Source organism: Oncorhynchus mykiss, chromosome 14 (assembly GCF_013265735.2).
Source record: "Oncorhynchus mykiss isolate Arlee chromosome 14, USDA_OmykA_1.1, whole genome shotgun sequence".
Classification (NCBI taxonomy): Eukaryota; Metazoa; Chordata; class Actinopteri; order Salmoniformes; family Salmonidae; genus Oncorhynchus; species Oncorhynchus mykiss.
The window spans coordinates 41331793-41351672 of record NC_048578.1 but is presented as its reverse complement, the minus strand read 5'-3'; the positions used below and the strand labels follow the sequence as shown (position 1 = coordinate 41351672).

The 19880-nt window shown below is 44.4% G+C and overlaps 1 protein-coding gene across 1 annotated transcript in view; it reads left to right on the top strand.

The window, feature by feature from the left end:
- Positions 1 to 19880, top strand: part of LOC110487959 (endoplasmic reticulum-Golgi intermediate compartment protein 1) — a 41213-nt gene that overhangs the window by 7203 nt on the left and 14130 nt on the right. Inside the window, exons 2-4 of the mRNA XM_036943561.1 lie at positions 8183 to 8244; positions 12485 to 12557; positions 16360 to 16454. Of these exons, the coding sequence (XP_036799456.1) occupies positions 8183 to 8244; positions 12485 to 12557; positions 16360 to 16454 (230 nt within the window). The remainder of the gene's footprint in view (positions 1 to 8182; positions 8245 to 12484; positions 12558 to 16359; positions 16455 to 19880) is intronic.

The window sequence follows — 19880 nt, the reverse complement described above, 5'->3', positions numbered from 1 at the left end:
CCACTCCACATCCAACTAGCTAGCTGCCCCACTCTACATCCAACTAGCTGGCTGCCCCACTCCACATCCAACTAGCTGGCTGCCCCACTCCACATCCAACTAGCTGGCTGCCCCACTCCACATCCAACTAGCTAGCTGCCCCACTCCACATCCAACTAGCTAGCTGCCCCACTCCACATCCAACTAGCTAGCTGCCCCACTCCACATCCAACTAGCTAGCTGCCCCACTCCACATCCAACTAGCTAGCTGCCCCACTCCACATCCAACTAGCTAGCTGCCCCACTCCACATCCAACTAGCTAGCTGCCCCCTCCACATCCAACTAGCTAGCTGCCACACTCCACATCCACCTAGCTAGTTGCCCCAGAGAACTCAACATGTCAAGACCATGTTTCACTCTACATCCAACTAGCTAGCTGCCCTAGAGAACTCAACATGTCAAGACCATGTTTCCTGGGTCCTCTAGTAGTCTAGGGCAGTGTTTCCTGGGTGCTGTAGTAGTCCTAGAGCAGTGTTTCCTGGGTCCTGTAGTAGTCCTAGAGCAGTGTTTCCTGGGTCCTCTAGTAGTCTAGAGCAGTGTTTCCTGGTCCTGTAGTTGTCTAGAGCAGTGTTTCCTGGGTCCTCTAGTAGTCTAGAGCAGTGTTTCCTGGGTCCTCTAGTAGTCTAGAGCAGTGTTTCCTGGGTCCTCTAGTAGTCTAGAGCAGTGTTTCCTGGTCCTGTAGTAGTCCTAGAGCAGTGTTTCCTGGTCCTGTAGTAGTCCTAGAGCAGTGTTTCCTGGTCCTGTAGTAGTCTTAGAGCAGTCGTTCCTGGGTCCTGTAGTAGTCCTAGAGCAGTGTTTCCTGGTCCTGTAGTAGTCCTAGAGCAGTGTTTCCTGGGTCCTGTAGTAGTCTAGAGCAGTGTTTCCTGGGTCCTGTAGTAGTCTAGAGCAGTGTTTCCTGGGTCCTCTAGTAGTCTTAGAGCAGTGTCTCCTGGGTCCTGTAGTAGTCTAGAGCAATGTTTCCTGGTCCTGTAGTAGTCTAGAGCAGTGTTTCCTGGTCCTGTAGTAGTCTAGAGCAGTGTTTCCTGGGTCCTCTAGTAGTCTAGAGCAGTGTTTCCTGGGTCCTCTAGTAGTCTAGAGCAGTGTTTCCTGGGTCCTGTAGTAGTCCTAGAGCAGTGTCTCCTGGTCATGTAGTAGTCTAGAGCAGTGTTTCCTGGTCCTGTAGTAGTCCTAGAGCAGTGTTTCCTGGTCCTGTAGTAGTCCTAGAGCAGTGTTTCCTGGGTCCTGTAGTAGTCCTAGAGCAGTGTTTCCTGGTCCTGTAGTAGTCCTAGATTAGTGTTTCCTGGTCCTGTAGTAGTCTAGAGCAGGGTTTCCTGGTCCTCTAGTAGTCTAGGACAGTGTTTCCTGGTCCTGTAGTAGTCCTAGAGCAGTGTCTCCTGGTCCTGTAGTAGTCCTAGAGCAGTGTCTCCTGGTCCTGTAGTAGTCTAGAGCATTGTTTCCTGGGTCCTGTAGTAGTCCAAAGCAGTGTTTCCTGGTTCCTGTAGTAGTCTAGAGCAGTGTTTCCTGGTCCTGTAGTAGTCCTAGAGCAGTGTTTCCTGGTCCTGTAGTAGTCCTAGAGCAGTGTTTCCTGGGTCTTCTAGTAGTCTAGAGCAGTGTGTCCTGGTCCTGTAGTATACTAGAGCAGTGTCTCCTGGGTCCTGTAGTAGTCCTAGAGCAGTGTTTCCTGGTCCTGTAGTAGTCCTAGAGCAGTGTTTCCTGGGTCCTGTAGTAGTCCTAGAGCAGTGTTTCCTGGGTCCTGTAGTAGTCCTAGAGCAGTGTTTCCTGGGTCCTGTAGTAGTCCTAGAGCAGTGTTTCCTGGTCCTGTAGTAGTCCTAGAGCAGTGTCTCCTGTTCCTGTAGTAGTCCTAGAGCAGTGTCTCCTGGTCCTGTAGTAGTCTATAGCAGTGTCTCCTGGTCCTGTAGTAGTCTAGAGCAGTGTTTCCTGGGTCCTGTAGTAGTCCTAGAGCAGTGTTTCCTGGGTCCTGTAGTAGTCCTAGAGCAGTGTTTCCTGGGTCCTGTAGTAGTCCTAGAGCAGTGTCTCCTGGGTCCTGTAGTAGTCCTAGAGCAGTGTTTCCTGGGTCCTGTAGTAGTCCTAGAGCAGTGTTTCCTGGGTCCTGTAATAGTCCTAGAGCAGTGTTTCCTGGTCCTGTAGTAGTCTAGAGCAGTGTTTCCTGGGTCCTGTAGTAGTCCTAGAGCAGTGTTTCCTGGTCCTGTAGTAGTCCTAGAGCAGTGTTTCCTGGGTCCTGTAGTAGTCTAGAGCAGTGTTTCCTGGGTCCTGTAGTAGTCCTAGAGCAGTGTTTCCTGGTCCTGTAGTAGTCTAGAGCAGTGTTTCCTGGTCCTGTAGTAGTCCTAGAGCAGTGTTTCCTGGTCCTGTAGTAGTCCTAGAGCAGTGTTTCCTGGGTCCTCTAGTAGTCTAGAGCAGTGTTTCCTGGTCCTGTAGTAGTCCTAGAGCAGTGTTTCCTGGTCCTCTAGTAGTCTAGAGCAGTGTTTCCTGGTCCTGTAGTAGTCCCAGAGCAGTGTTTCCTGGTCCTGTAGTATTCCTAAAGCAGTGTTTCCTGGTCCTGTAGTAGTCCTAGAGCAGTGTTTCCTGGGTCCTGTAGTAGTCCTAGAGCAGTGTTTCCTGGGTCCTGTAGTAGTCCTAGAGCAGTGTTTCATGGGTCCTGTAGTAGTCCTAGAGCAGTGTTTCCTGGGTCCTGTAGTAGTCCTAGAGCAGTGTTTCCTGGGTCCTGTAGTAGTCCTAGAGCAGTGTTTCCTGGGTCCTGTAGTAGTCCTAGAGCAGTGTTTCCTGGGTCCTGTAGTAGTCCTAGAGCAGTGTTTCCTGGGTCCTGTAGTAGTCCTAGAGCACTGTTTCCTGGGTCCTGTAGTAGTCCTAGAGCACTGTTTCCTGGGTCCTGTAGTAGTCCTAGAGCAGTGTTTCCTGGGTCCTGTAGTAGTCCTAGAGCAGTGGTTCCTGGGTCCTCTAGTAGCATAGAACACACTGTCTTGATGTGTTATTGACTTTAGTTTTAGTAGCAAATTAGCAACGATCAGATCTTCCTGTACAATTAGGCCAATGCTGACCCGACTTGACACATCTTCCTGTACAATGAGGCCAATGCTGACCCGACTAGACACATCTTCCTGTACAATGAGGCCAATGCTGACCCGACTAGACACATCTTCCTGTACAATGAGGCCAATGCTGACCCAACTAGACACATCTTCCTGAACAATGAGGCCAATGCTAAATGGTGTGAGATGGTGTGGGTATTTGTGTTCAGATGTTTGGTGTGTCTTGTGTACTTTTCCATGTGGCTGTCTGTGTGTTGGGGGTTAATAGGTCATTGCTGGGGTCAGATTTCAGGAATGTGTGAGGCTGTCTGGGCCTGTTTGTCATGGCTGTGTTTCAGAGCTAACATTCCACTGCTCTTCAGTAATGCTGCAAAGTATTCTGGGAATATAAAATGTGCTGAAAATACCCCCCCCCCCTCTCTCACCACCTCTCTCCTCTCTCTCTGTCTCTCTCTCTTTCAAATAACTGTCAAATATCTCAAGCATAGGTTGGTCACTTTTTGTCTAAATTTGGTACTCAGAAGCTTGGTTAAACAGAATGCCACCGGTTGGCCTATAGGTGGCGCTGTTAAAAGCAGTCTCACTTAAATCCTCATATCCAAATTTAGAACCAGAAGTGGTGTTTAAATGACCAAATTCGGCTCATGTCTTTTAACCTAGTTTGATAAAAACTAAGGGATTGCTCAAAACATGGCTGAGTTATTGACAAATCAAAAATCTGATTTTTTACGGCATGTGGTATTGATATCTCTAAAAACAAGGGAACTATTAACAACTTTCTTTACATATGTAACACTCAAGCTCAAAATCATCTGCACACTTCGTCTCCTTATGAACCAACACCTCAGATTCATCCAGATGTAGTATTTAGAGGTTTTAATGGTTTTGAGAAAGAAAAACAAATTGGGGGAAAATGGGATCCCAGAAGTCCCAACGTTTTTGCAGTCATCATTTATATTCAGTACCAGTCAAAAGTTTGGACACCAACTCATTCCAGGGTTTTTCTTTATTTTCACTGTTTTCTACGTTGTGAAGACATCAAACATATGAAATTTCACATATTGAATAATGTAGTAACCAAAAAAGTGTTAAACAAATGAAAATATAGTTGAGATTCTTCAAAGTAGCCACCCTTTGCACTCTTGGCATTCTCTCAACCAGCTTCATGAGGTAGTCACCTGGAATGTATTTCAATGAACCTAGAGGCTAGCGTCCCACCTCTCAACAGCCAGTGAAACTGCAGGGCGCCAAATTCAAAACAACAGAAGTACCATAATTAAAATTCCTCAAACATAGACGTATTTTACACCATTTTAAAGATAAAACTCACGGAAATCCAACCACAGTGTCCGATTTCAAAAACGCTTTTCGGCGAAAGCAGTACATATCATTATGTTAGATCAGCAACTAGTCACAGAAAGCATTCAGTCATTTTCCAACCAAAGAGAGTACATGTATGTTTTGTTTGGTAAAGTAAATAATTATATCCCAAAATCTGATTTTACATTGGCGCGTTACGTTCAGTAGTTCCAAAACATCCAGTGATTTTAGCAGAGAGCCACATCAATTTACAGAAATGCTCATAAAATGTTGATGAAAGTACAAGTATTATGCACAGAATTATAGATACACTTCTCCTTAATTAATGCAACCGCTGTGTCATATTTAAAAAAAAAAAACTTTACCGAAAAAGCAATAATCTGAGTACAGCGCTCAGAGCCCAAATCAAGCCAAACAGATATCCGCCATGTTGGAGTTAACAGAATAGAATTATAAATATTCACTTACCTTTGATGATCTTCATCAGAATGCACTCCCAGGAATCCCAGTTCCACAATAAAGGTTTGTTTTGTTCGATAATGTCCATAATTCATGTCCAAATAGCTCCTTTTGTTTGCGCGTTCAGTCCAGTAATCCACATTCATGGCGCGCTTTCACTAGGAGCAGACGAAGTCAGAGTTCCGTTACATTTCGTAGCAACATGTCAAACGATGTTTAGAATCAATCTTTAACCTCTTGGGGATAGTGAGACGCTAGCGTCTCAAGTGGCCAATAGCCTCGGGAAATGCATAGCGCCAAATTCAAATAAAACGAGATAAAACTCAAACTTTCATTAAATCACACATGCAGGGTACTCAATTAAAGCTACACTCGATGTGAATCCAGCCTACATGTCAGATTTAAAAAATGCTTTTCGGCAAAAGCATAAGAAGCTATTATCTGATAGCATGCACCCCCCTGAACCAGTTGTAAACAAAAGAACTAGCGTAGCAGGCGCTACACAAAACGCTGAAATAAAATATAAAACATGCATTACCTTTGACGAGCTTCTTTGTTGGCACTCCAATATGTCCCATAAACATCACAATTGGTCCTTTTTTTTCGATTAATTCCGTCCATATATACCCAAAATGTTCATTTATAAAGCAGGTTTGATCCGGAAAAAAACAGCTTTCCAAAACACAACGTCACTATAAAACATTTCAAAAGTTGCCTATAAACTTTGCCAAAATATTTCAAACTACTTTTGTAATGCAACTTTAGGTATTTTTAAATGTTAATAATTGATCAAATTGTAGACGGGGCAATCTGTATTCGATAGAGAAAGTAAACAAAACATGCACCATTTTCCCTCTTGCGTAACTATCAACAGTGTAATGTTGTTCCAGGATGTGCCTCTTCTTCGTTACACCAATGATTAACTCCAACCCAATTCCAAAGACTGGTGACATCCTGTGGAAGTCATAGGAACTGTAAAATGGTCGCTATCAAATATCCCTTGGCAAAGACAACTGAGGGAACGGTCAGAGGCAAAAAAAAATATAAATCTGAACAGTTTTTCCTCTGGGTTTTGCCTGCTACATAAGTTCTGTTATAGTCACAAACATGATTGAAACAGTTTTAGAAACTTCAGTGTTTTCTATCCAAATCTACTACTAATACTATGCATATCTTATGTTCTGGGGATGAGTAGCAGGCAGTTGAATTTTGGGCATTTCATCCGGACGTGAAAATACTGCCCCCTGTCACCAAGAAGTTAACGTCTTTAGGGTAGGGGGCAGTATTGGGAATTTTGTATGAAAAGTGTTCCTATCCACACCTACTAATCATATGCATATAATATATTCCTGGCATGATTAGCAGGAAGTTGAAATTGTGCACGCTATTTATCCAAAAGTGGAAATGCTGCCCCCTATCCTTAACATAAATCTTCAATAATATTCCACCCGGACAATTCCTTTGTCTTCAGAAATGAAGTGGAACGTAGCTACCTTTCCCATGAGCTCGTGAGACTGAGGCTGTGGCACTCACTCAAAGATCTCTTATGAGCCCCTCCTTTATAGTAGAACCCTTAAACCAGTTTCTAAATACTGTTGACATCTAGTGGAAGCCTTAGGAAGTGCAACATGACCAATATCCCACTGTGTATTCGATAGGGGCTGAGTTGGAAAAACTACAAACCTCAGATTTCCTGGTTGGATTTCTTCTCAGGTTTTCGCCTGCCATATGAGTTCTGTTATACTCACAGACATGATTCAACATTTTTAGAAACTTCAGTGTTTTCTATCCAAATCTACTAATTATATGCACATTGTAGCTTTTATGACCGAGTAGCAGGCAGCTTAATTTGGGAACACTTTTCATCCAAAATTCCCAATGCTGCCCCCTACCCTAAAGAAGTTAACTTCTTGGTGACAGGGGGCAGTATTTTCACGTCCGGATGAAATGCCCAAGTTCAACTGCCTGCTACTCATCCCCAGAACATAAGATATGCATAGTATTAGTAGTAGATTTGGATAGAAAACACTGACGTTTCTAAAACTGTTTGAATCATGTCTGTGAGTTTAACAGAACTTATTCAGCAGGTGAAACCCCGAGGACAAACCATTCAGATTTTTGGGGTGGGGTCACTCTTTTCAATGGGTTTTCATTGGTAATCCAGATTTCTAAGGGACCTTCTTGTAGTTCAAATTGCTTCCACTGGATGTCAACAGTCTTTAGAAATTGGTTGAGGTTATTCCTTTGTGTAATGAAGAAGTACGGCCATCTTGAACGAGGGTCACTTGAAGTGTACTGTTAAGAGGCGCGTGACCAGAAAGCATGCTTCAGTTTGTTTTCTTCCTGTATTGAACACAGATCATCCCGTCTTCAATTTTATTGATTATTTACGTAAAAAAATACCTAAAGTTGTATTACAAAAGTAGTTTGAAATGTTTTGGCAAAGTTTACAGGTAGCTTTTGAGATATTTTGTAGTCACGTTGAACAAGTTGAAAACAGTTTTTTTTCTGGATCATACGCGCCAAATAAATTGACATTTTGGGTATATATCGACGGAATTAATCGAACAAAAGGACAATTTGTGAAGTTTATGGGACATATTCCAACAAAAGAAGCTCGTCAAAAGTAAGGCATGAATTATATTTTTATTTCTGCGTTTTGTCGCTCCTGCAGGGTTGAAATATGGTTTCTCTCTTTGTTTACTATGATGTTATCCTCAGATAATAGCATTGTTTGCTTTCGCCCAAAAGCCTTTTTGAAATCTGACATGTTGGCTGGATTCACAACAAGTGTAGCTTTAATTTGGTATCTTAAATGTGTGATTTAATGGAAGTTTGATTTTTATAGTAATTTATTTGAATTTGGCGTCCTGTATTTTCCCTGGCTATTGGCCAGGTGGGACGCTAGTGTCCCACATATCCCAGAGAGGTTATTAACAGGCATGCCTTGTTAATTTGTACAATTTATTTCCTTTTTATTGCGTTTGAGCCAATCAGTCGTGTTGTGACAAGGGTGTTATACAGAAGATTGCCCTATGTGATAGTATTTATATATAAACTAAATAAGTCATGCTTTTGAAGAATGATTCCCTGCTACATTCCAAGATAGCCAACCGACAGCTCAAGACTAAACTTCACTCGCGTCATCCTTGTGGTATTGAGAGATAATCACGGTAATGCTCTCAGTGATTGCACCTAAAGGACGATAGGTCCTACATGATAGAGTGCCTAAAGTTACACCTAAAGTTGCTGATCTTGTGTCCTTTCTGTCATCTTGTAAACCCCGTTCATTGCTGGTTTTTGTTTTTCTAACCCCTCCCTCTTTCTCTTCCATTAGGTTGGATATCTACAGGAAAGTACCCAAAGACCTGACCCAGCCCACATACACAGGAGCTGTGGGTGAGTAGCCCTCCACACACACACACTTATCATGGTTCAGTTTGTCTACTCACCTGTCAGAGTTCAGGTATGTGCAGTGGAAGTTTACATACACCTTAGCCAAATAGTTAGAGAATTAACTAACTAATTGAAAAAAATCTCAATTCTCTAACTTTTTAATCACCAGAAACAGCTTTTGCCTGCAATCTAGCATCATCGAATTGGGCATAATGATTATGTCAAAAATATATATATATATTTCTGCGTAGGTTATCTAGGCACACTTCCTGCCCATCACTGACAGCTAAAATCAAATCATACGCTGTAGGGCCCTCAACAATCGAGCTCATCGTGAGGGGCCGACCCTGGTTCAGAGGTCTAAGGCACTGCATCTCAGTGCTAGAGGCGTCACTACAGACCCCCTGTTTCCAATCTAGTTTGTATCACCACCGGCCGTGATTGGGAGTCCCATAGGGCGGCTAACAATTGGCCCAGCGTCGTCTGGGTTTGGCTCGGGGTAGGCCGTCATTGTAAATAATAATTTGTTCTTAACTGACTTGCCTGGTTAAACAAATGTTAAATAAAAAAATATAAAAAAAATTGCCACATCCAAAATCCCCCCCCCCCCCCCCAACACCTTGCAAGAAAACCATTCTAGCTGCCCCCCCCCCCCCCCCCACCCCCCCACCCTCGTGACAGCGAAGAGAGAAATGTTTAGTTTCCTGCAATTCTGCACAATTTAGAAAAAAAAGTGGAGGCAAATGTTTGCTGTTTTTAATATAACCGAAGATCAATGTGCCCCACCCCTGTGGGTGATTCCCACCATGCTTACTTCACTGACCATACTGCACACACTAGATGTATCCTGCCCAGGCATCTCTAGGAAGAATGGGGGGGATCATTTCTTTTCCTGAATCATTTTAATTAAACTTTGGGCTTAAAATATAAATGTTTGTAATTGAACATCTGAAAACGTTGGAACAGGACACATCTGAGTGGGCACGTGCCCCTGAACTTCCTTATTAAACACATGACACCACCATGATACCATGATACCTGTCATTACTCAGGGGAAACACAACCGTGTGTAAGAGAATGTTAATGATTTCCTGTGCCCCGCCCCCTCAGCCCTCAGGCATTCTAGAACTGTCAGTCAGTCCTCTGGTATCCAGTGGAATCTTTTGTTTCTTTGTTCTGTCATGTTGTTTTCCTGTTTCGTCACCAGGCTGTCACCGTGTCAGGCGCCTGACAGTGATTATACACAGGGATTACTAGGAGATCAGCTATGTGTTTGTTTTGTTTCAGTTTCCTAATCATTACCAGCGTTGATTCATCATTGGCCCATCCCTGATGACATCAAGGGAGAATGTAAACACGGTTGACATTCAAATGTATTTATACAGCCCTTCTTATATCAGCCGATGTCTCAAAGTGCTGTACAGAAACCCAGCCTAAAACCTCAAACAGCAAGCAATGCAGGTGGCTAGGAAAAACTCCCTAGAAAGGTCAGAACCTAGGAAGAAACCTAGAGAGGAACCAGGCTATGAGGGGTGGAGATTATAAACCTAGAGGAACCAGGTTATGAGGGGTGGCCAGTTCTCTTCTGGCTGTGTCGGGTGGAGATTATAACAGAACATGGCCAATATGTTCAGAAGTTCATAGATGACCAGCAGGGTCAAATAATAATAATCACAGTAGTTGTCGAGGGTGCAACAGGTCAGCACCTCAGGAGTAAATGTCATTTGGCTTTTCATAGCTGATCATTGAGTATCTCTACCGCTCCTGCTGTCTCTAGAGAGTTGAAAACAGCAGGTCTGGGACAGGTAGCACGTCTGGTGAACAGGTCAGGGTTCCATAGCCGCAGGCAGAACAGTTGAAACTGGAGCAGCAGTACGGCCAGGTGGACTGGGGACAGCAAGGAGTCATCATGCCAAGTAGTCCTGAGGCATTGTCCTAGGGCTCAGGTCCTCCGAGAGGGGACAGGGAGAGAGAAAATTAGACAGAGCATACTTAAATTCACACAGGACACCGGATAAGACAGGAGAAGTACTCCAGATATAACAAACTGACCCTAGCCCCCCGACACGTAAACTACTGCAGCATAAATACTGGAGGCTGAGACAGGAGGGGTCATGAGACACTGTGGCCCTGTCCGATGACACCCCCGGACAGGGCCAAACAGGCAGGATATAACCCCACCCACTTTGCCAAAGCACAGCCCCCACACCACTAGAGGGATATCTTCAACCACCAACTTACCATCCTGAGACAAGGCTGAGTATAGCCCACAAAGATCTCCTGCCCTCTGACATCACCGGAGGTAGGTCACATTCTTATGATGTCATTGAGGCTGAGTGAGTCTCTCTCTCGCTCTCTAGTCTTTTCCAACTCTATTTTGACCACTGACCCCTACAGAACGTACTCAGATGGGCACCCCTTGTCTCTTTGTGAAGACTAAAAGCTATTTAATTAGTGTAAAGAAATATGGCACAGATTCCATGTATTATACCAGATGGTAGGATACCATATTGATACCATAGTATTTCTAGTACTTACAGTAAGTAGCCATTTCTTTCATATCGATAAGGAATGGCTATGCTACATTGTTTTCCTCTGGTAGAACACAGTGAACTCCCTATAGCCCTGCCCTCCTCCCTATAGCCCCTCCTCTCCCCCTCTACAGACCCTCCTCTCCCCCCTCTACAGACCCTCCTCTCCCCCCCTCTACAGACCCTCCTCTCCCCCCCTCTACAGACCCTCCTCTCCCCCCCTCTACAGACCCTCCTCTCCCCCCCTCTACAGACCCTCCTCTCCCCCCCTCTACAGACCCTCCTCTCCCCCCCTCTACAGACCCTCCTCTCCCCCCCTCTACAGACCCTCCTCTCCCCCCCTCTACAGACCCTCCTCTCCCCCCTCTACAGACCCTCCTCTCCCCCCTCTACAGACCCTCCTCTCCCCCCCTCTACAGACCCTCCTCTCCCCCCCTCTACAGACCCTCCTCTCCCCCCTTCTACAGACCCTGGTCCGCTGGGCTGGGCTACCTGCCGGTCCGCTGGGCTGCTACTCAGCGCTCTATTGTCTCTCCTACCACTCTGACATTGCAAATACATTTAAAACAGTATCATTCTTTTAAAACTCACCTCACTGTGATGAACAATTTGAATAGAGAAGTTGAACAACAGGATGAAACTGAGTGGAAAACATGGTCACAGCGATTTCTAAGGCGATGATTAATTCAAAACACTCATTACCATATTAGAGCTGATGCATAGGTTTATAGGAAGAGCAGCATGTGTACTCAGAGCAGAGGGGGGAAGAACGGAAGCACAGGGACAAAATGGCAGCTACAGATATCTGATAGAAAACACTTAGTAGTGAATTACATTTAGTAGTGAATTACATTTAGTAGTGAATTACATTCAGTAGTGAATTACATTTAGTAGTGAATTACATTTAGTAGTGAATTACATTCAGTAGTGAATTACATTTAGTAGTGAATTACATTCAGTAGTGAATTACATTTAGTAGTGAATTACATTTAGTAGTGAATTACATTCAGTAGTGAATTACATTCAGTAGTGAATTACATTCAAGTGTAACGTCATCACCTCATGTGTGCCGTACAACAGAGACTCACCAGTAGATACAGAACTCCTGACTGACTCAACTGTTCTGGGGAACTACGGTGAGCCTCATAGTGTCAAATAATGTGGCCGGTGAGAGAAAGAACGTGATCTCCTTTATCTCCTAACATGTTGCACAGGTTGACTGCAGGTTTTTACCTAACGTAGCTATAAATATGTAATGGACTTGGCCAAGGCTAGAAACTACTGCTCATTAGTAATGGACTGGGCCAAGGCTAGAAACTACTGCTCATTAGTAATGGACTGGGCCAAGGCTAGAAACTACTGCTCATTGGAGGGTTATTCTCTAGTAGATTACGGAAGTTTTAGAAGGTTCTAGAAGTTTTAGGCTGATGGACTGCAGCCCATAGTGGGGTGGGTCTCAGCCCAAAATCCTTTATTTGGTTTAATAGCAGTGTATCGCTCAATAAACAAATCTAACTGTGGATATCCCTCCCTCCTCTCCTCTCCTCTCCTCTCCTCTCCTCTCCTCTCCTCTCCTCTCCTCTCCTCTCCTCTCCTCTCCTCTCCTCTCCTCTCCTCTCCTCTCCTCTCCTCTCCTCTCCTCTCCTCTCCTCTCCTCTCCTCTCCTCCATCTCCTCCTTCCCCTTCTCTCCTCCCTCCTCTCCCCTCCACAGTGTCCATTATCTGCTGTGTCTTCATGTTGTTCCTGTTCCTCTCTGAGCTGAAGGGATTCATAGCCACTGAAATGTAAGTACGTACACACACCTCCTCTACCTCCACTGACACATTAAATACTAAAAGTACCCGATGAGCACATTATTTCCTGGTTTAAAACTGAGAGACATTCAGTGGAAGTTAATTAAACATTATATTGTTCTGGCTCTTGGTCTTCATCTGGGGTTTTCCCTAAAACACACAGAAATACCCCCCACATCCAGACGTATGAACAGGCGTCATTCATAGCCAATCAACTGTAAGTACAGTACAGCACCATATCTCCTGTCTTAACCACAGGTCTAGGGTCAGGTTACCTTCACTCCGTGTCGTCTGAGATACCGGCCACACACTCGTCTCCACTCAACTCTGTTCATAAAAATAAAAATAGTTTTATTTCACCTTTATTTAACCAGGTAGACCAGATCACCTTTATTTAACCGGTTTGACCAGATCACCTTTATTTAACCGGGTAGACCAGATCACCTTTATTTAACCGGGTGGACCAGATCACCTTTATTTAACCGGGTGGACCAGATCACCTTTATTTAACCGGGTGGACCAGATCACCTTTATTTAACCGGGTGGACCAGATCACCTTTATTTAACCGGGTGGACCAGATCACCTTTATTTAACCGGGTGGACCAGATCACCTTTATTTAACCGGGTGGACCAGATCACCTTTATTTAACCGGGTGGACCAGATCACCTTTATTTAACCAGGTAGACCAGATCACCTTTATTTAACCGGGTAGACCAGATCACCTTTATTTAACCGGGTAGACCAGATCACCTTTATTTAACCAGGTAGACCAGATCACCTTTATTTAACCAGGTAGACCAGTAAATGAGAACTTGTTCTCAACAACTGCGACCTGGTCAAGATAAAGCAAAGCAGTGTGACACAGACAACACATGGAATAAACAAAGTAAGAAGGTAAAAAGGCAATAAATAGGCCGAAGTGGCGAAGTAATTACAATTTAGCATTTAAACACTGGAGTGATAGATGTCCAGAAGACGAATGTGCAAGTAGAGAAACTGGGGTGCAAAGGAGCAAGATAAATACATACAATATGGGGATGAGGTAGATGGGCTATTTACAGATGGGCTGTGTACAGGTGCAGTGATCTGTGAGCTGCTCTGACAGCTGGTGCTTAAAGTTAGTGAAGTCCATGGTGAAGTTGTACTTGGTTTTCCTAACCCTTTTACTATTACGTTGACGCCAACATATCTGACTCCAAATCAATTAGCTGGGGACTTCATCTCCCCTCCTATATCTGTATTTGGATCGCCGTCAGCTGGTGCCATGACGACATCTAGTTAACAGCTGATCTTCCTGGGGTCCATACACACAACAAAAATACATTATAGACATAAGAGTTTTACCCTTTACAATGTTGATTAGGGACATCATCTGTCCTTACAATGCTAGACTAATCTGTGTTGGTTCGGGACCATCTGTCCTTACAATGCTAGGCTAATCTGTGTTGGTTCGGGACCATCTATCCTTACAATGCTAGACTAATCTGTGTTGGTTCGGGACCATCTATCCTTACAATGCTAGACTAATCTGTGTTGGTTCGGGACCATCTATCCTTACAATGCTAGACTAATCTGTGTTGGTTCGGGACCATCTGTCCTTACAATGCTCGACTAATCTGTGTTGGTTCGGGACCATCTGTCCTTACAATGCTAGACTAATCTGTGTTGGTTCGGGACCATCTATCCTTACAATGCTAGACTAATCTGTGTTGGTTTGGGACCATCTATCCTTACAATGCTAGACTAATCTGTGTTGGTTCGGGACCATCTATCCTTACAATGCTCGACTAATCTGTGTTGGTTCGGGACCATCTATCCTTACAATGCTCGACTAATCTGTGTTGGTTCGGGACCATCTGTCCTTACAATGCTAGACTAATCTGTGTTGGTTCGGGACCATCTATCCTTACAATGCTAGACTAATCTGTGTTGGTTCGGGACCATCTGTCCTTACAATGCTCGACTAATCTGTGTTGGTTCGGGACCATCTGTCCTTACAATGCTAGACTAATCTGTGTTGGTTCGGGACCATCTATCCTTACAATGCTCGACTAATCTGTGTTGGTTCGGGACCATCTATCCTTACAATGCTCGACTAATCTGTGTTGGTTCGGGACCATCTGTCCTTACAATGCTAGACTAATCTGTGTTGGTTCGGGACCATCTATCCTTACAATGCTAGGCTAATCTGTGTTGGTTCGGGACCATAGACCCTTACAATGCTAGGCTAATCTGTGTTGGTTCGGGACCATAGACCCTTACAATGCTAGACTAATCTGTGTTGGTTCGGGACCATCTATCCTTACAATGCTAGGCTAATCTGTGTTGGTTCGGGACCATCTGTCCTTACAATGCTCGACTAATCTGTGTTGGTTCGGGACCATCTATCCTTACAATGCTCGACTAATCTGTGTTGGTTCGGGACCATCTATCCTTACAATGCTCGACTAATCTGTGTTGGTTCGGGACCATCTATCCACTCCCTCTGGGCTTCACGCGTGAAATGTAAAAAATGCCCAAAATCTAATTATTTCCTTTTCTTTTAAAGACGTAACAAAGACAGAAACATAACGAGTGTTGATCAAGAATGAGGATGTCTTGTGTTCATTCTGATGCTTTGTGACGCGTCTGGTGCCCGTAACTAACATGGAGACATCTCTCTGATGGGATATTATGCTGTGTGCATGAGGCAGCTTGAGATTGGGGGAGGAAGGGGTGTACAGCTTCTCCTGTGCTGGGCTGTGGGGGAGGTGGAGGGCAGGGGGAGGAGAGAAAGGAAATTAGATGACAAAGATGCACCAATGTACTTTTATCTTAATTAGCAGGAAGATGAACATTGTGGGAACATTGTGACAGCTGGGGGTGAATCAGAACATTGTGGGTACATTGTGACAGCTGGGGGTGAATCAGAACATTGTGGGTACATTGTGACAGCTGGGGGTGAATCAGAACATTGTGGCAGCTGGGGGTGAATCAGGACATTGTGGGTACATTGTGACAGCTGGGGGTGAATCAGGACATTGTGGGTACATTGTGACAGCTGGGGGTGAATCGGAACATTGTGGGTACATTGTGACAGCTGGGGGTGAATCGGAACATTGTGGGTACATTGTGACAGCTGGGGGTGAATCAGAACATTGTGGGTACATTGTGACAGCTGGGGGTGAATCAGAACATTGTGGGTACATTGTGACAGCTGGGGGTGAATCAGAACATTGTGGGTACATTGTGACAGCTGGGAGTGAATCAGAACATTGTGGGTACATTGTGAGAGCTGGGGGTGAATCAGAACATTGTGGGTACATTGTGACAGCTGGGGGTGAATCAGAACATTGAAAGGGATCTCTATCTGTACTCGAATGAAGATGGTTCATCTCTCCCACTTTGTGGGTTCCTTGAAAGATGCTCCTTGTTCTATAACTTGAATGCTTGTTTAAATTATCCACATGTGTATCTAACCTGTCTGTCCCTCTGTCTGTCCCTCTCTGTCTCTTTCTCTCTCTCTGTCCCTTTGTCTCTCTTTCTCTCTGTCTGTCCCTTTGTCTCTCTTTCTCCCTGTCTGTCCCTTTGTGTCTCTCTGTCTCTGTCTCTCTCGCTCGCTCTGTCTCTCTCTCTCTCTGTCTCTCTCTCTCTGTCTCTCTCTCTCTGTCTCTCTCTCTCTGTCTCTCTGTCTCTCTCTGTCTCTCTGTCTCTCTCTCTCTCTCTCTCTGTCTCTCTCGCTCTCTTTCTCTCTCTCGCTCTCTTTCTCTCTCTCGCTCTCTCGCTCTCTCTCTCTCTCTCTCTCCCCCCAGTGTTAACGAGCTGTATGTGGATGACCCTGATAAGAACAGTGGTGGGAAGATTGATGTGAGTTTGAACATCAGTTTGCCAAACTTACACTGTGATTGTGAGTATATTATGCATTCATTCATATCCACTGTTATGTACTGTATTACTGTCTGAATGTACTAACTTTATATAGGAGGTCATTATTAATACGTACATATCCACTGTTATGTACTGTATTACTGTCTGAAAGTACTAACTTTATATAGGAGGTCATTATTAATACGTACATATCCACTGTTATGTACTGTATTACTGTCTGAAAGTACTAACTTTATATAGGAGGTCATTATTAATACGTACATATCCACTGTTATGTACTGTATTACTGTCTGAATGTACTAACTGTATATAGGACCTGTTGTATGACCCTGGCGGGGCAGCAGGTAAATGGGGCGTGGGACCACCCATGTGTTTTCATCTAAATTCCTAGTCAAATTGCAACATTTTGTTCCAAATCAGGCCTCTAATTTCTGCCCATGTTGTGCAGCCTTACGTGGAGGTGTGGGAAGGATCTGAAATGAGATCAACGTCTGGTGGAAGTTTGATTTGAATAGTATAAAACCACCAGCATGGAGAAATCCCCATGAATGTGTTGCCACCCTGAGGTCACGCACAACGAACAAAAAAATACTAACTTGGATGAAATTTCGGAATCTTGGAAATAGAATGATTCTATAGTTAGAATGTACTAGTGAGCACTTTTGAATACAGTGTTGTTTGACATGACAACGAATGAAAAAGCCAGGGAGGCGTTCATAAAATTAGGAGTTAGAATATCAATATAATCTCTATGGAGGCCTTATTGTGACAGGGTAGGAACCAAAGTGTTGATCAGTGTTTTTCCAGGGGACACTATAATCTTTCGCTACATTAAATGTTTTCTCTTGCTTCAGGTAGCGATCATGCTTGGCCTATTTCTCTCGGATGTGATTTAGGTCTACACCAGCGCTGGCATCAGGCTATATAAAGGTGTCCGCATATATACACTACCGTTCAAAAGTTTGTGGTCAATTAGAAACGTCCTCGTTTTTAAAAGAAAAACACTTTTATTTTGTCCATTTAAAAAAAATCATACACTAGTATCTTAGCTTCTAACTAACATACCATTGATTTTCTATCACGTTGCTCTGCACTGCCCCCGTCGTTCTAACTAACACATCTACAAGGTTTTAGCCAATTCGTTCTGTGTCTGGCTCCCATTTTTAGTATATCGCTCATGGAAATATCTTCTAATTAACCACTGGTATTAGATGGCTCTATCCCATTATTAGAAAGTGTGTTTCTAATTATAATCGTCTAGTGCTGCTGTCTAAGAAAATCTTAGTTTACCGTAAACCTCACGACAATACCAACCATGGCTACTGCTCCCCCCCCAATCTCAAAACAACAGAGAACATTGATATGGACCAAAGCTTTTGATGGGAAATCAGACATGACTAGGAGACGGTCTCTGGAGGGACAACGACCAGGAGACTGTCTCTGGAGGGACAATGACCAGGAGACCAGGAGACTGTCTCTGGAGGGACAATGACCAGGAGACTGTCTCTGGAGGGACAATGACCAGGAGACCAGGAGACTGTCCGGAGGGACAATGACCAGGAGACTGTCTCATCACGCGGCCAGTATGGAGACACGGGGAGTATGGAGACGCGGCCATCACGCCGCCAGTACGGAGACGTGGCCAGTACGGAGACGCGGCCATCACGCAGCCAGTACGGAGACGCGGCCATCACGCAGCCAGTACGGAGACGCGGCCAGTACGGAGACGCGGCCAGTACGGAGACGCGGCCAGTACGGAGACGCGGCCATCAGGCCGCCAGTACGGAGACGCGGCCAGTACGGAGACGCGGCCAGTACGGAGACGCGGCCAGTACGGAGACGCGGCCAGTACGGAGACGCGGGCAGTACGGAGACGCGGCCAGTACGGAGACGCGGCCAGTACGGAGACGCGGCCAGTACGGAGACGCGGCCAGTACGGAGACGCGGGCAGTACGGAGACGCGGGCAGTACGGAGACGCGGCCAGTACGGAGACGCGGCCAGTACGGAGACGTGGCCATCACATGGCCAGTACGGAGACGTGGCCATCACATGGCCAGTACGGAGACGTGGCCATCACGCGGCCAGTACGGAGACGCGGCCAGTACGGAGACGCGGCCAGTACGGAGACGTCAATACTACCTCACTGTATTAAATGAACAGTGTGTTTCTCCTCTCACATTTCTCCATGACGTAATATGTTCTTCATCTTGAGTCGTGACTCACAGAGTAACATTTAGTTATTTTATTAATTTCAGTTCCATGATGAAACATGTCAGTTTCAACCCACTCGGAGAGAGAGAGAGAGATAATGTCTATCTGTTTACTCACTATGACATATTTCTTCAGTTTCACGGCTCTTCCAGGGTCCCTCCTCCCTCCCTGGAATGACCTTTTACAGACACTTTAACAAGCAAAGCCTTGATCTTTTGACTTGATGCAATAACACATGATGAATATACGAAAGGAATTGTTTAGAGTCTAAAAAAAGAGAACCATGGCATGACACTGTCTTCCTTCTATAAATGTGTATTCAATATGTATCCCCTCCGCTCCGTTTTGTAACGTTGTGTAATATTAAGACTGAAGTAGAATTAAATGACTGTTCTCCTCCAGGCTTCTGGCCATGTGTCTCTCTCTAAATTACGTCATTCTCTACTTACTTAAATGTGTATTGAAAAGGCTGACTTGTTGTCCTCCAGCCCTGACCAACATCTACATCTAAAAGGAGATATGAAGGATTCAGATCATTCTCTCTAGCCTTCTTTTAAATGTGTATTTATATATCTGAAATGGAGAGGGTTATCTTTTATCCAGGCTTCTAGCTTACCAACATCTATACCCACTATCTATATCTATCTATCTATACCCACTATCTATATCTATCTATCTATACCCACTATCTATATCTATCTATCTATACCCACTATCTATATCTATCTATATCTATCTATACCCACTATCTATATCTATCTATCTATACCCACTATCTATCTATCTATACCCACTATCTATCTATCTATACCCACTATCTATATCTATCTATCTATACCCACTATCTATGTCTATCTATCTATACCCACTATCTATATCTATCTATCTATACCCACTATCTATATCTATCTATCTATCTATACCCACTATCTATATCTATCTATCTATACCCACCCTGCCTTTGACCGGTACGTTGTTGGAGCTGATGAGTCTAAACTTGTCATCTCAATTACCAGAAGTGGAAGGTGGCTCTGCATGTGGATAGACATCTCTCTCTCTCTGTCTCTCGTTCTTTCTCCCTCTCTGTCTCTCGTTCTTTCTCCCTCTCTGTCTCTCGTTCTTTCTCTGTCTCTCGTTCTTTCTCCCTCTCTGTCTCTCGTTCTTTCTCCCTCTCCGTCTCTCGTTCTTTCTCCCTCTCTGTCTCTCGTTCTTTCTCACTCTGTCTCTCGTTCT